General features: G+C 43.8%; 1 protein-coding gene across 2 annotated transcripts in view; it reads right to left on the bottom strand.

Moving 5' to 3' along the window:
* The window catches only part of slc38a9 (solute carrier family 38 member 9), a 39834-nt gene that overhangs the window by 16910 nt on the left and 7670 nt on the right, over positions 1 to 15254 (bottom strand). For both annotated transcript variants that reach the window (XM_079256929.1, XM_079256930.1), the window contains exon 2: positions 4341 to 4478. In XM_079256929.1, the coding sequence (XP_079113055.1) occupies positions 4341 to 4441 (101 nt within the window). In that variant the 5' untranslated portion in view covers positions 4442 to 4478. The remainder of the gene's footprint in view (positions 1 to 4340; positions 4479 to 15254) is intronic.

The raw sequence follows: 15254 nt of genomic DNA, 5'->3' as shown, positions 1-15254 counted from the left end.
CCATTTCTATCTGGTTAAATAAATTATTATTCAACCTTGTGAAATGTAATTCCACAAAATCTGCTTTCAGCATTTAGCTGGTTATTGCAACCATATGCTGAACAAAATACGGTAATAGTTGCTGCTTTCTTTTGACTACAGTCGACTCTTTCTTTTATTTACATGTATTAATTTATCAATATAGAGATATAGTTGTACAAAGTCTGAAAATAAAGTACTGTATCAAAACTTTGCAGTTCAGAAGTTATCCAGAAAAACACTTAGAGATTGTAAACTTCTGCCAAGGTCTGGATCCAAACGGTGATCCAGATCACCACCAAAAGCAGTTATTCCTTTTCACGTTTCTAACAAGTCTTGAGAATTTCATGAAAATCCATCCATAGCTTACACAAACAGATCAAGCCGGTAAAAACATAACTTCCTTGGTGGAGGTAATTATGCTACCATGTAAAACTCTCTTTGTGAAACATCAATATCATATTTTTCCATAAACACCTCATAAGATTTATCATTTGCATTTAGTACATTATTCACTGTGTTAACATTGTTTATAAACCAGTAATGTAGAAAATTGTTTTGTTTGTGTGTAATATATACGCGTTGTTCCACAGAAAACAGCAAGACTTGAAACCAGAGACCCATCCAATATGGCGGCGACGCTGGATCAGTCTGCAGCCTACAATGAGGCGTCTACGTTTAAATGATGTCTATGCGGGAAACAACTAAATCCAGATCAGCTGGAGAACAGAAGCTTCTGAACCAGAACCTACAACTTTAAAGAAGATGTGTTTGGTGACCTGGAGAGAGCTGAGACCCAGAAATGTCCTCCCAGTCTGACAGATCTGGAACCAGTTTGGAAAGACGAGTGATGGATGGAAGATGATGGAGTCTGAGTTTAGGGGTTGATACTGGACAGATACAATTATTCAGGTTATTAAAGGTCACATTAACCTCAGACTGACTAAAACCACTGGGGGGGTACACTGGGGGAGGAGCAATGCTAACGTGTAGCATAGCAACGAGACTTTTATTTGGACTCTATTTCAGTCAGAAGGAATAAAAATGGGCTTCAACAAGAAGGAGAGAAAATTCTGGAAATGATTTGTTGTGAAATCCCACAAAAAGCTGAAACTTCTTATGATGTGAACATTTTTTATATCCAGTCAAACCACAAGACTCTGATGTGGAGAAGACACAGCGTGGACAGGCTGCGACCTTCTACAACACACAAGCAGCTCATTTAAACACACACACACACGTGTGTGTGTGTGTGTGAGTGGCTGGAAGAAGGAGTGTTTGCACATTTTAATGTGCCAGAAAGATCGTTGGTCAACGTGAAATACCAAAGTGGATTAAAATTCACACAAACTGTTAATACAGCGGGGAATGATGCCAGGGTGGTGCCAAACTCCCACACACATCTTAGCGTTTCCTCTCTAAGTGGGTTCCAAGAAGCTCAAGCAGCACATTTATCAGCATGACAAACACAGTCAGCAGGAGGAGCCAGCCTGGCGGGGGAAACTGGAAAGGGTTCATGCACACGTCTTCTCTGTTGCACATGTTGACCCATGCAGAGCTCAGGCGCTTCCACACCTCCAGGTCTGAGTCACAGAAGCTGCTCTCATCATGAGCGGCGCTGTCACAGCGAAGGCATGCCGTCATTTACACGCCAATGAGACACGTCTGAGAGCGGACGAACAATATTTACAGCTCACACAAGCCTGAAAAGAACACGAGGTGACGGAGACGGAGTCGCTGCCTCCTGAAAGCAGCAGGTCGGGACATGGCTGGGGAGGGTGGAAGATGTCACCTCTTCCACCAGAACATGATCCCGCCGGGAATGTGATGTAAAAACACGCAACACTCAGACCGGATCTGCTGAGATCCCAGTTTGTGAGTGGGAATCTGTGTGTGCGATCCAGAACGTTTGAGGGACTGTGATTGGGCGGCAGGTAGAGGTGTGTTGAAAAGATCGATTCGCAATTCTGAATCCATTTTCATATTAAGTCCAAAGATCGATTTTTTTAAAGAAATTTTTACCCTTTGAACTTTAACCTTTTTGCCGCGTCATTGAATTAAAGAGGGGCAGGAAAATCGAATCAAAAAATCGAAAATCGAAAATCTGGATTTTTTGCTTCACAATTTTAAAATCGACTTTTTGTTTAAAAATCTTATATTTTTTTGTTAAAAAAATCTATTTTCTTTTTCAAATAATTAAATACAATCCATTACAATATTTTGTCTTAATTGTTTTTTATTGATCTTTTTACTTGTCTTCTTGGACATCATAGCAGCTGATTAATGGTCTGGCTACTGGGTCGTTTTTTCCAATTGAAATCAAGAAAAATGACGACCAAAAAGAAAGTTTTATACATTTTTTTTGCTTTTATTCTACAAAAATCGGCAATATCGAAGAATTGTGAGAATCGCAATTTAAATCAAATCGGCACCCAAAAAATCGGAATTGAATTGAATTGGGACAAAAGCATGTCGTCACTGCCCTACTAAAGATCAATCCATAAGTCCAAAAATCGATTTTTTTAAAGACATTTTTACCCCGGTCAATTTTAACCTTTTTGCCGCGTCATTGAATTTACGAGGGGCGGGGAAATCAAATCAACAAATGGATTATTGGGATTTTTTGATTCACAATTTTAAAATTGATTTTTTTGTTAAAAATATTTTTTTTTAATAAATAAAAAAAATCCATAATAAAATTTTTGCCTTTTTTATTGTTTTTATTAATGTTGTTGCATGTCTTCTTGGACATAATAGCAGCAGAATGATGTTTGGCAATTGTGTTGGTTTTTTTCTAATTAAAACCAACAAAAATGACGAGCAAAAAAAGTTTTGTACATTTGTTTTGTTTGTTTATTTTTAGGTTACAAGAGTCAACAATATTTAGAAATCATGAGAATTGCAATTTAAATTGAATTGGCACCCGAAGAAAATTGTACTAGAATCGAATCGGGACTAAAGCGTGTCGCCACAGCTCTAGAAAATACGCATGCATGCTTCATGTGAGGACTTTAAAACAGTGACTGAACATTGTGTCTGGCACTGGCGTTGTTAGCCAACCCCGGCTTTGAAAACAGCCGAAACGTTTAAGGCGAGATCTGGAAACATTTCAGACTCAGAAGAGACAAACAGAAAGACGAACTCGACAAAAGCAAAGCGATTTGCAAGACATGACAAACGGAGGTGAAGTTTTGCGGAAATACGACAAACCTGAGGAACCAAATGTTGAGACATCACCAAGATCCCATGTCTAAGCCGTCGACCGGGCCGCAACCGATGAAACTCAAGAAAACTTTACAACTACGAGCCAATTCTGCTTTTTCTCCGGGCTTCATTTGCAAGGACATGCACCTGTATTTTGTTGTTGAAAATGAGGGCTTCAGGCGGCTAATGAAAGTAGCAGAACCGCACGATGTATGGTGTCTCACAAACATCTCTCTGAAGAAGTCATTCCAAACATACCAGTCGGTGAAAATTAAGCTTCAGTCATTCTAGGAAGGGGAACTGCTCCTTACAGCCATCTTTAACCTCCAATACCTCATTAATTTGTTGTTGAATGTCAATATAATACTAGTATTAATACGTATATAACAACACAGTCATGTAAATTAAAATAAATAAATAAAATAATACCTGCCTAAAACCATATTAGATCAGAACAAATCAGATCCAATTGTGATAATCAATTCTAAATTTCAGAATTGAATCGATTCTTGAAATTTGACTTGATACCCAGTCATAACGGCAGCTAGGGGCTCTGTTTAAATAAGAGCTTTGTGGTTTGCAGGACGGCGAGTTTGGAGACAAAACATGAGAAACCTGACCGTATGGGAGCAGATTAATGGAAAGGTTCATGCTGTTGGTAAAACGCTGAGAAAGATTTGGTGTAAAGACACAAGAAGGTGAACGACAGAAAGATCGGAGTATAATAAAACGTCTGCTAATAAAGCAGATGGAGGTCAGCTTAAAAAAAACATGAATGAATATGACATATTTCTGGTGTCTATGATTTATTTTCACTCCTGACCAACAGGCCTGCCGTTTAGATACTCACCAGCTCGCAGCTTGGAGAACAGCAGATAGTTTTTCAAAATCAAAGCACCGACCCAAAATATTTTACACACGGGTGCAATCGCTTGCTCCTGTTACACTTAAAAACAAACAAACAAACTTGTTTGGTATCGGTTAATGACAGACTTTACAGCCTGACATCCATCAATTGGTTGAAAAGGGTTTTAGATAAAGATCTGTCTGTTTTAACTCTTCCACATGAAGAAACATCTGTAAACACACCAGAAGAGTGATGGGTTTGTGTTTTCCACCTTTTAGGCTTGACGTCCAGCGAGTCTGTGGAGCCTCGGTGTGAGTAACTTTCTCCGGTGTAGGCTGAGCTCAGGAGAGGCCGGCTGTCTTCCTCCATCATCTCGCCGATGTCCAGCTGTAGCTGCTCAACTCATCACCTGGCGGGAGGACGTGGAGGGAGGAGGGGGGCTTAATAGTTACTTTATAGAGACAAACACGTCAACATTATTACATAGATTCTAACGTTTAGTCAGAAACAGCAGCTCATTTCATTCGTCTGAGTTAAAAAGTACTTCCTTTATTTCCTCCAATCAGACTCTTCAACACAGTAAATAACCAGGTAATGTTTCATCTGCAGAGTTATTGACCTGTTTCTAATTATTCTGATTATATTGTTTATCCTGTTTTACTTTTATTTACTTCATTTTCTCCTGGAGCTGCTGAAAGATTCTTGGTTTTCACACCATGGGACAAACTAAACACATAAATAAAATTAAAAACAAAATGAAAGAAAACAAAAAAAAAACAAAAAAAAAACAAATTTAATTAAAAAATAAATAAATAAATAAAGGCAGAAAGAACAAATCAACAAACAATACAAAATTACTTTAAAAAATATTTAATAAAAATAAAAAATTAAATAGTTAATTTTAAATAAAAAATAAACAAATACATGAAATAAAAATAAATGTAATCAAAGAAAAGGGGGAAATTCAAAATATTTTAAAAAAAATCTCAGAAGAAAAATAAAAAAGAAAACAAATACATAAATGAAATTGTAAAAATAAAATAAAATACAAACTGAATAGATAAATAAATAAATGCACTAAATTTGTTCAGAAACACAAAAAAAATCACAAAAGAAAAAAAAACACTTATAAAAATGTTAAAACATGAATGAATGAGATCTTCTGAGTTTAGAGTTTTCTGCTGAGTCATCAGTTTAAAATGCGGACGTTTCAGTTTCCTTTTCCTTTCTCTCAGCAGCCGACTCATAAAATGACTCATGTTTGTCAGGAATTTTCCGTCTCCATGCTGCTTCATGTCGTGATGAACACAGATTTTATCTCCCTTCAGTCCCGACGTGACGTCCCCAGCCTGCGGCCATCACACCAACGCCTCTTATTTAACCCAAATAAAAACACGTGATGCAGAAATGATCCCACCTGAAACAACCCAGAACCGGATCGTTCTAAAGTTCAGGAAGAGGAGGATCAGCTGTGATGAAGAAGACTTCAGGATGTCTAAAAGTGCCCACCAAGCTGTCCAGAACCGTCTCCTCCTGAGACTTTTGCTCCAGGACAGCGAAGAAGATGAAGATGAAGATGAAGGACAAACTGCAGTGAAGTTTCTGTGTTAGAATCCGTTTCTGGATCCATGACCTGAAAACTTCCTAGAGCTAAAACCAGCTGAGAACAGGAACCAGAAACGGGGACCCTGCTTCAGATTTCTCTTTCCAGCCTTCATGAGCGAAGTTACTTCAACGTTACTGTCCGTCCGTCTGTCCTGCAGCGTTCAGGTTGTTCACGCCAAGGAAGAAAGACATCAGAAACATTCTCAGATTTCATCTGAGCCAGATCAACAGTTCTTCTGCTGAAAGCTGATCGGGGACGCAGAGATCAGCTGTAAAACCGCTGCACAGCAGAGCCGGTCTGGACATTCAGGACAGCGAGCGGAAAACTACTGAGACACGAGGGGACGAGAGAGGACAAGAAAAGATAAGGAAGGACGAGAGAGGACGAAGACTCGCTAAGCTGTTCAGACGACAAAACTGCTGCAGACCCGATAAGGACCCAATGCAGACCAGATCCAGACCTGATGAAGACCTGATCCAGACCTGATGAAGACCTGATAAGGAGCTGATGTGACCTGAAAAGGACCTGATGTGACCTGATAAGGACCTGATGAAGACCTGATAAGGACCTGATGAAGACCTGATAAGGACCTGATGAAGACCTGATGAGGAGCTGATGAAGACCTGATGTGACCTGATGTGACCTGATAAGGACCTGATGAAGACCTGATCCAGACCTGATGAAGACCTGATAAGGACCTGATGAAGACCTGATAAGGACCTGATGAAGACCTGATAAGGAGCTGATGAAGACCTGATAAGGACCTGATAAGGAGCTGATGAAGACCTGATGTGACCTGATGTGACCTGATGAAGACCTGATCCAGACCTGATGAAGACCTGATAAGGACCTGATGTGACCTGAAAAGGACCTGATGTGACCTGATAAGGACCTGATGTGACCTGATAAGGACCTGATGAAGACCTGATAAGGACCTGATGAAGACCTGATAAGGACCTGATGTGACCTGAAAAGGACCTGATGTGACCTGATAAGGACCTGATGTGACCTGATAAGGACCTGATCAAGACCTGATAAGGACCTGATGTGACCTGAAAAGGACCTGATGTGACCTGATAAGGACGTGATGAAGACCTGATAAGGACCTGATGAAGACCTGATAAGGAGCTGATGAAGACCCGATAAGGACCTGATGTGACCTGATAAGGACCTGATGAAGACCTGATGAGGAGCTGATGAAGACCTGATGAGGAGCTGATGAAGACCTGATGTGACCTGATGTGACCTGATAAGGACCTGATGAAGACCTGATCCAGACCTGATGACCTGATAAGGACCTGATGAAGACCTGATAAGGAGCTGATGACCTGATAAGGACCTGATGAAGACCTGATAAGGAGCTGATGAAGACCTGATAAGGACCTGATAAGGAGCTGATGAAGACCTGATGTGACCTGATGAAGACCTGATCCAGACCTGATGAAGACCTGATAAGGACCTGATGAAGACCAGATCCAGACCTGATGTGACCTGATAAGGACCTGATGAAGACCTGATAAGGACCTGATGAAGACCTGATCAAGACCTGATGAAGACCTGATAAGGACCTGATGAAGACCTGATAAGGAGCTGGTGTGACCTGATAAGGACCTGATGTGACCTGATAAGGACCTGATGAAGACCTGATAAGGACCTGATGTGACCTGATAAGGACCTGATGAAGACCCAATAAGGACCTGATGAAGACCTGATCCAGACCTGATGAAGACCAGATCCAGACCTGATGAAGACCTGATGAAGATCTGATGAAGACCTGATAAGGACCTGATGAAGACCTGATAAGGACCTGATGTGACCTGATAAGGACCTGATGAAGACCTGATAAGGACCTGATGAAGACCTGATGAAGACCTGATCCAGACCTGATGAAGACCTGATAAGGACCTGATGAAGACCTGATAAGGACCTGATGTGACCTGATAAGGACCTGATGAAGACCTGATAAGGACCTGATGAAGACCTGATAAGGAGCTGATGAAGACCTGATGTGACCTGATGTGACCTGATAAGGACCTGATGAAGACCTGATCCAGACCTGATGAAGACCTGATAAGGACCTGATGAAGACCTGATAAGGACCTGATGAAGACCTGATAAGGACCTGATAAAGAGCTGATGAAGACCTGATGTGACCTGATCCAGACCTGATGAAGACCTGATAAGGACCTGATGAAGACCTGATAAGGACCTGATGAAGACCAGATCCAGACCTGATGAAGACCTGATAAGGCCCTGATGTGACCTGATAAGGACCTGATGTGACCTGATCCAGACCTGATGTGACCTGATAAGGACCTGATGAAGAAGACCTGATAAGGACCTGATGAAGACCTGATAAGGAGCTGGTGTGACCTGATAAGGACCTGATGTGACCTGATAAGGACCTGATGAAGACCTGATAAGGAGCTGATGAAGACCTGATAAGGACCTGATGAAGACCTGATAAGGACCTGATGAAGACCTGATCCAGACCTGATGAAGACCAGATCCAGACCTGATGAAGACCTGATAAGGACCTGATGAAGACCTGATAAGGACCTGATGAAGACCAGATCCAGACCTGATGAAGACCTGATAAGGACCTGATGTGACCTGATAAGGACCTGATGTGACCTGATAAGGACCTGATGAAGACCTGATAAGGAGCTGGTGTGACCTGATAAGGACCTGATGAAGACCTGATAAGGACCTGATGAAGACCTGATGTGACCTGATGAAGACCTGATCCAGACCTGATGAAGACCTGATAAGGACCTGATGAAGACCAGATCCAGACCTGATGAAGACCTGATAAGGAGCTGGTGTGACCTGAAAAGGAGCTGGTGTGACCTGATAAGGACCTGATGTGACCTGATCCAGACCTGATGAAGACCAGATCCAGACCTGATGAAGACCTGATAAGGACCTGATGAAGACCTGATAAGGACCTGATGAAGACCAGATCCAGACCTGATGTGACCTGATAAGGACCTGATGAAGACCTGATCCAGACCTGATGAAGACCTGATCCAGACCTGATGAAGACCTGATAAGGACCTGATGTGACCTGATAAGGACCTGATGAAGACCTGATAAGGACCTGATGAAGACCTGATAAGGAGCTGATGAAGACCTGATGTGACCTGATGTGACCTGATAAGGACCTGATGAAGACCTGATCCAGACCTGATGAAGACCTGATAAGGACCTGATGAAGACCTGATAAGGACCTGATGAAGACCTGATCCAGACCTGATGAAGACCAGATCCAGACCTGATGAAGACCTGATAAGGACCTGATGAAGACCTGATAAGGACCTGATGAAGACCAGATCCAGACCTGATGAAGACCTGATAAGGACCTGATGTGACCTGATAAGGACCTGATGTGACCTGATCCAGACCTGATGTGACCTGATAAGGACCTGATGAAGACCTGATCCAGACCTGATGAAGACCTGATCCAGACCTGATGAAGACCTGATAAGGACCTGATGAAGACCTGATAAGGAGCTGGTGTGACCTGATAAGGACCTGATGAAGACCTGATAAGGACCTGATGAAGACCTGATCCAGACCTGATGAAGACCAGATCCAGACCTGATGAAGACCTGATAAGGACCTGATGAAGACCTGATAAGGACCTGATGAAGACCTGATAAGGACCTGATGAAGACCTGATAAGGTCCTGATGAAGACCTGATAAGGACCTGATGTGACCTGATAAGGACCTGATGAAGACCTGATAAGGACCTGATGTGACCTGATAAGGACCTGATGAAGACCTGATAAGGACCTGATGAAGACCTGATAAGGAGCTGATGAAGACCTGATAAGGAGCTGATGTGACCTGATAAGGAGCTGATGTGACCTGATAAGGACCTGATGAAGACCTGATAAGGACCTGATGAAGACATGATAAGGACCTGATGTGACCTGATAAGGACCTGATGAAGACCTGATAAGGACCTGATGAAGACCTGATAAGGACCTGATGAAGACCTGATAAGGAGCTGATGTGACCTGATCCAGACCTGATGAAGACCTGATAAGGAGCTGGTGTGACCTGATAAGGACCTGATGTGACCTGATAAGGACCTGATGAAGACCTGATAAGGACCTGATCCAGACCGGATGTGACCTGATAAGGACCTGATGAAGACCTGATAAGGACCTGATGTGACCTGATAAGGACCTGATGTGACCTGATAAGGACCTGATGAAGACCTGATAAGGACCTGATGAAGACCTGATAAGGACCTGATGTGACCTGATAAGGACCTGATAAGGACCTGATGAAGACCTGATAAGGACCTGATGTGACCTGATAAGGACCTGATGTGACCTGATAAGGACCTGATGAAGACCTGATCCAGACCTGATGAAGACCTGATAAGGAGCTGATGAAGACCTGATAAGGACCTGATGAAGACCAGATCCAGACCTGATGAAGACCTGATAAGGACCTGATGTGACCTGATAAGGACCTGATGTGACCTGATCCAGACCTGATGAAGACCTGATCCAGACCTGATGAAGACCTGATAAGGACCTGATGAAGACCTGATCCAGACCTGATGTGACCTGATCCAGACCTGATGTGACCTGATAAGGACCTGATGAAGACCTGAAAAGGACCTGATGAAGACCTGATAAGGACCTGATGAAGACCTGATAAGGAGCTGGTGTGACCTGATAAGGACCTGATGTGACCTGATAAGGACCTGATGTGACCTGATAAGGAGCTGATGTGACCTGATAAGGACCTGATGAAGACCTGATAAGGAGCTGGTGTGACCTGATAAGGACCTGATGTGACCTGATAAGGACCTGATGAAGACCTGATAAGGACCTGATGAAGACCTGATAAGGACCTGATGTGACCTGATAAGGACCTGATGTGACCTGATAAGGACCTGATGAAGACCTGATAAGGACCTGATGAAGACGTGATAAGGACCTGATGTGACCTGATAAGGACCTGATGTGACCTGATAAGGACCTGATGAAGACCTGATAAGGACCTGATGTGACCTGATAAGGACCTGATGAAGACCTGATAAGGACCTGATGTGGACCTGATAAGGACCTGATGAAGACCTGATAAGGACCTGATGTGACCTGATAAGGACCTGATGTGACCTGATAAGGACCTGATGAGACCTGATAAGGACCTGATGTGACCTGATAAGGACCTGATGTGACCTGATAAGGACCTGATGAAGACCTGATAAGGACCTGATGAAGACCTGATAAGGACCTGATGAAGACCTGATAAGGACCTGATGTGACCTTATAAGGACCTGATGAAGACCTGATAAGGACCTGATGAATACATGATGTGACCTGATAAGGACCTGATGTGACCTGATAAGGACCTGATGTGACCTGATAAGGACCTGATGAAGACCTGATAAGGACCTGATGAAGACCTGATAAGGACCTGATGTGACCTGATAAGGACCTGATGAAGACCTGATAAGGACCTGATGAAGACCTGATAAGGACCTGATGTGACCTGATAAGGACCTGATGAAGACCTGATAAGGACCTGATGAAGACCTGATAAGGACCTGATAAGGAGCTGATGAAGACCTGATGTGACCTGATGTGACCTGATAAGGACCTGATGAAGACCTGATCCAGACCTGAGGAAGACCTGATAAGGACCTGATGAAGACCTGATAAGGACCTGATGAAGACCTGATAAGGACCTGATAAGGAGCTGATGAAGACCTGATGTGACCTGATCCAGACCTGATGAAGACCTGATAAGGACCTGATGAAGACCTGATAAGGACGTGATGAAGACCAGATCCAGACCTGATGAAGACCTGATAAGGCCCTGATGTGACCTGATAAGGCCCTGATGTGACCTGATAAGGACCTGATGTGACCTGATAAGGACCTGATGAAGACCTGATAAGGAGCTGGTGTGACCTGATAAGGACCTGATGTGACCTGATAAGGACCTGATGAAGACCTGATAAGGAGCTGATGAAGACCTGATAAGGACCTGATGAAGACCTGATCCAGACCTGATGACCAGATCCAGACCTGATGAAGACCTGATAAGGACCTGATGAAGACCTGATAAGGACCTGATGAAGACCAGATCCAGACCTGATGAAGACCTGATAAGGACCTGATGTGACCTGATAAGGACCTGATGTGACCTGATAAGGACCTGATGAAGACCTGATAAGGAGCTGGTGTGACCTGATAAGGACCTGATGAAGACCTGATAAGGACCTGATGAAGACCTGATGTGACCTGATGAAGACCTGATCCAGACCTGATGAAGACCTGATAAGGACCTGATGAAGACCAGATCCAGACCTGATGAAGACCTGATCCAGACCTGATGAAGACCTGATAAGGACCTGATGAAGACCTGATAAGGAGCTGGTGTGACCTGATAAGGACCTGATGTGACCTGATAAGGACCTGATGAAGACCTGATAAGGACCTGATGAAGACCTGATCCAGACCTGATGAAGACCAGATCCAGACCTGATGAAGACCAGATCCAGACCTGATGAAGACCTGATAAGGACCTGATGAAGACCTGATAAGGACCTGATGAAGACCAGATCCAGACCTGATGAAGACCTGATAAGGACCTGATGTGACCTGATCCAGACCTGATGTGACCTGATAAGGACCTGATGTGACCTGATCCAGACCTGATGAAGACCTGATAAGGACCTGATGTGACCTGATAAGGACCTGATGTGACCTGATAAGGACCTGATGAAGACCTGATAAGGAGCTGATGAAGACCTGATAAGGAGCTGATGAAGACCTGATGTGACCTGATAAGGACCTGATGAAGACCTGATCCAGACCTGATGAAGACCTGATAAGGACTTGATGAAGACCTGATAAGGAGCTGATGAAGACCTGATAAGGACCTGATGAAGACCTGATAAGGACCTGATAAGGAGCTGATGAAGACCTGATGTGACCTGATGAAGACCTGATCCAGACCTGATGAAGACCTGATAAGGACCTGATGAAGACCTGATAAGGACCTGATGAAGACCAGATAAGGACCTGATGTGACCTGATAAGGACCTGATGTGACCTGATCCAGACCTGATGTGACCTGATAAGGACCTGATGAAGACCTGATAAGGACCTGATGAAGACCTGATCCAGACCTGATGAAGACCTGATCCAGACCTGATGAAGACCTGATCCAGACCTGATGAAGACCTGATAAGGAGCTGGTGTGACCTGATAAGGACCTGATGTGACCTGATAAGGACCTGATGAAGACCTGATAAGGACCTGATGTGACCTGATAAGGACCTGATGAAGACCCGATAAGGACCTGATGAAGACCTGATCCAGACCTGATGAAGACCTGATAAGGACCTGATGAAGACCTGATAAGGACCTGATGAAGACCAGATCCAGACCTGATGAAGACCTGATAAGGACCTGATGTGACCTGATAAGGACCTGATGTGACCTGATCCACACCTGATGTGACCAATAAGGACCTGATGAAGACCTGATAAGGACCTGATGAAGACCTGATCCAGACCTGATGAAGACCTGATAAGGACCTGATGTGACCTGATAAGGACCTGATGAAGACCTGATAAGGAGCTGGTGTGACCTGATAAGGACCTGATGAAGACCTGATAAGGACCTGATGAAGACCTGATAAGGACCTGATGAAGACCTGATAAGGACCTGATGTGACCTGATAAGGACCTGATGAAGACCTGATAAGGACCTGATGAAGACCTGATAAGGACCTGATGTGACCTGATAAGGACCTGATGTGACCTGATAAGGACCTGATGAAGACCTGATAAGGAGCTGATGTGACCTGATAAGGACCTGATGTGACCTGATAAGGACCTGATGAAGACCTGATAAGGACTTGATGTGACCTGATGAGGACCTGATGAAGACCTGATAAGGACCTGATGAAGACCTGATAAGGACCTGATGTGACCTGATAAGGACCTGATGAAGACCTGATCCAGACCTGATGAGGAGCTGGTGTGACCTGATAAGGACCTGATGTGACCTGATAAGGACCTGATGAAGACCTGATAAGGACCTGATCCAGACCGGATGTGACCTGATAAGGACCTGATGAAGACCTGATAAGGACCTGATAAGGACCTGATGTGACCTGATAAGGACCTGATGTGACCTGATAAGGACCTGATGTGACCTGATAAGGACCTGATGAAGACCTGATAAGGACCTGATGAAGACCTGATAAGGACCTGATGTGACCTGATCCAGACCTGATGTGACCTGATAAGGACCTGATGAAGACCTGATCCAGACCTGATGAAGACCTGATAAGGACCTGATGTGACCTGATAAGGACCTGATGTGACCTGATAAGGACCAGATGTGACCTGATAAGGACCTGATGAAGACCTGATAAGGAGCTGATGAAGACCTGATGTGACCTGATGTGACCTGATAAGGACCTGATGAAGACCTGATCCAGACCTGATGAAGACCTGATAAGGACCTGATGAAGACCTGATAAGGAGCTGATGAAGACCTGATAAGGACCTGATGAAGACCTGATAAGGACCTGATAAGGAGCTGATGAAGACCTGATGTGACCTGATGAAGACCTGATCCAGACCTGATGAAGACCTGATCCAGACCTGATGAAGACCTGATAAGGACCTGATGAAGACCTGATAAGGACCTGATGAAGACCAGATCCAGACCTGATGAAGACCTGATAAGGACCTGATGTGACCTGATAAGGACCTGATGTGACCTGATAAGGACCTGATGAAGACCTGATAAGGACCTGATGAAGACCTGATAAGGACCTGATGAAGACCTGATAAGGACCTGATGTGACCTTATAAGGACCTGATGAAGACCTGATAAGGACCTGATGAATACATGATGTGACCTGATAAGGACCTGATGTGACCTGATAAGGACCTGATGTGACCTGATAAGGACCTGATGAAGACCTGATAAGGACCTGATGAAGACCTGATAAGGACCTGATGTGACCTGATAAGGACCTGATGAAGACCTGATAAGGACCTGATGAAGACCTGATAAGGACCTGATGTGACCTGATAAGGACCTGATGAAGACCTGATAAGGACCTGATGAAGACCTGATAAGGACCTGATAAGGAGCTGATGAAGACCTGATGTGACCTGATGTGACCTGATAAGGACCTGATGAAGACCTGATCCAGACCTGATGAAGACCTGATAAGGACCTGATGAAGACCTGATAAGGACCTGATGAAGACCTGATAAGGACCTGATAAGGAGCTGATGAAGACCTGATGTGACCTGATCCAGACCTGATGAAGACCTGATAAGGACCTGATGAAGACCTGATAAGGACGTGATGAAGACCAGATCCAGACCTGATGAAGACCTGATAAGGCCCTGATGTGACCTGATAAGGCCCTGATGTGACCTGATAAGGACCTGATGTGACCTGATAAGGACCTGATGAAGACCTGATAAGGAGCTGGTGTGACCTGATAAGGACCTGATGTGACCTGATAAGGACCTGATGAAGACCTGATAAGGAGCTGATGAAGACCTGATAAGG

The sequence above is a fragment of the Telmatherina bonti genome (assembly GCF_933228915.1).
Source record: "Telmatherina bonti genome assembly, chromosome: 17".
Classification (NCBI taxonomy): domain Eukaryota; kingdom Metazoa; phylum Chordata; class Actinopteri; order Atheriniformes; family Telmatherinidae; genus Telmatherina; species Telmatherina bonti.
This window is presented reverse-complemented; position numbering and strand designations above follow the sequence as displayed.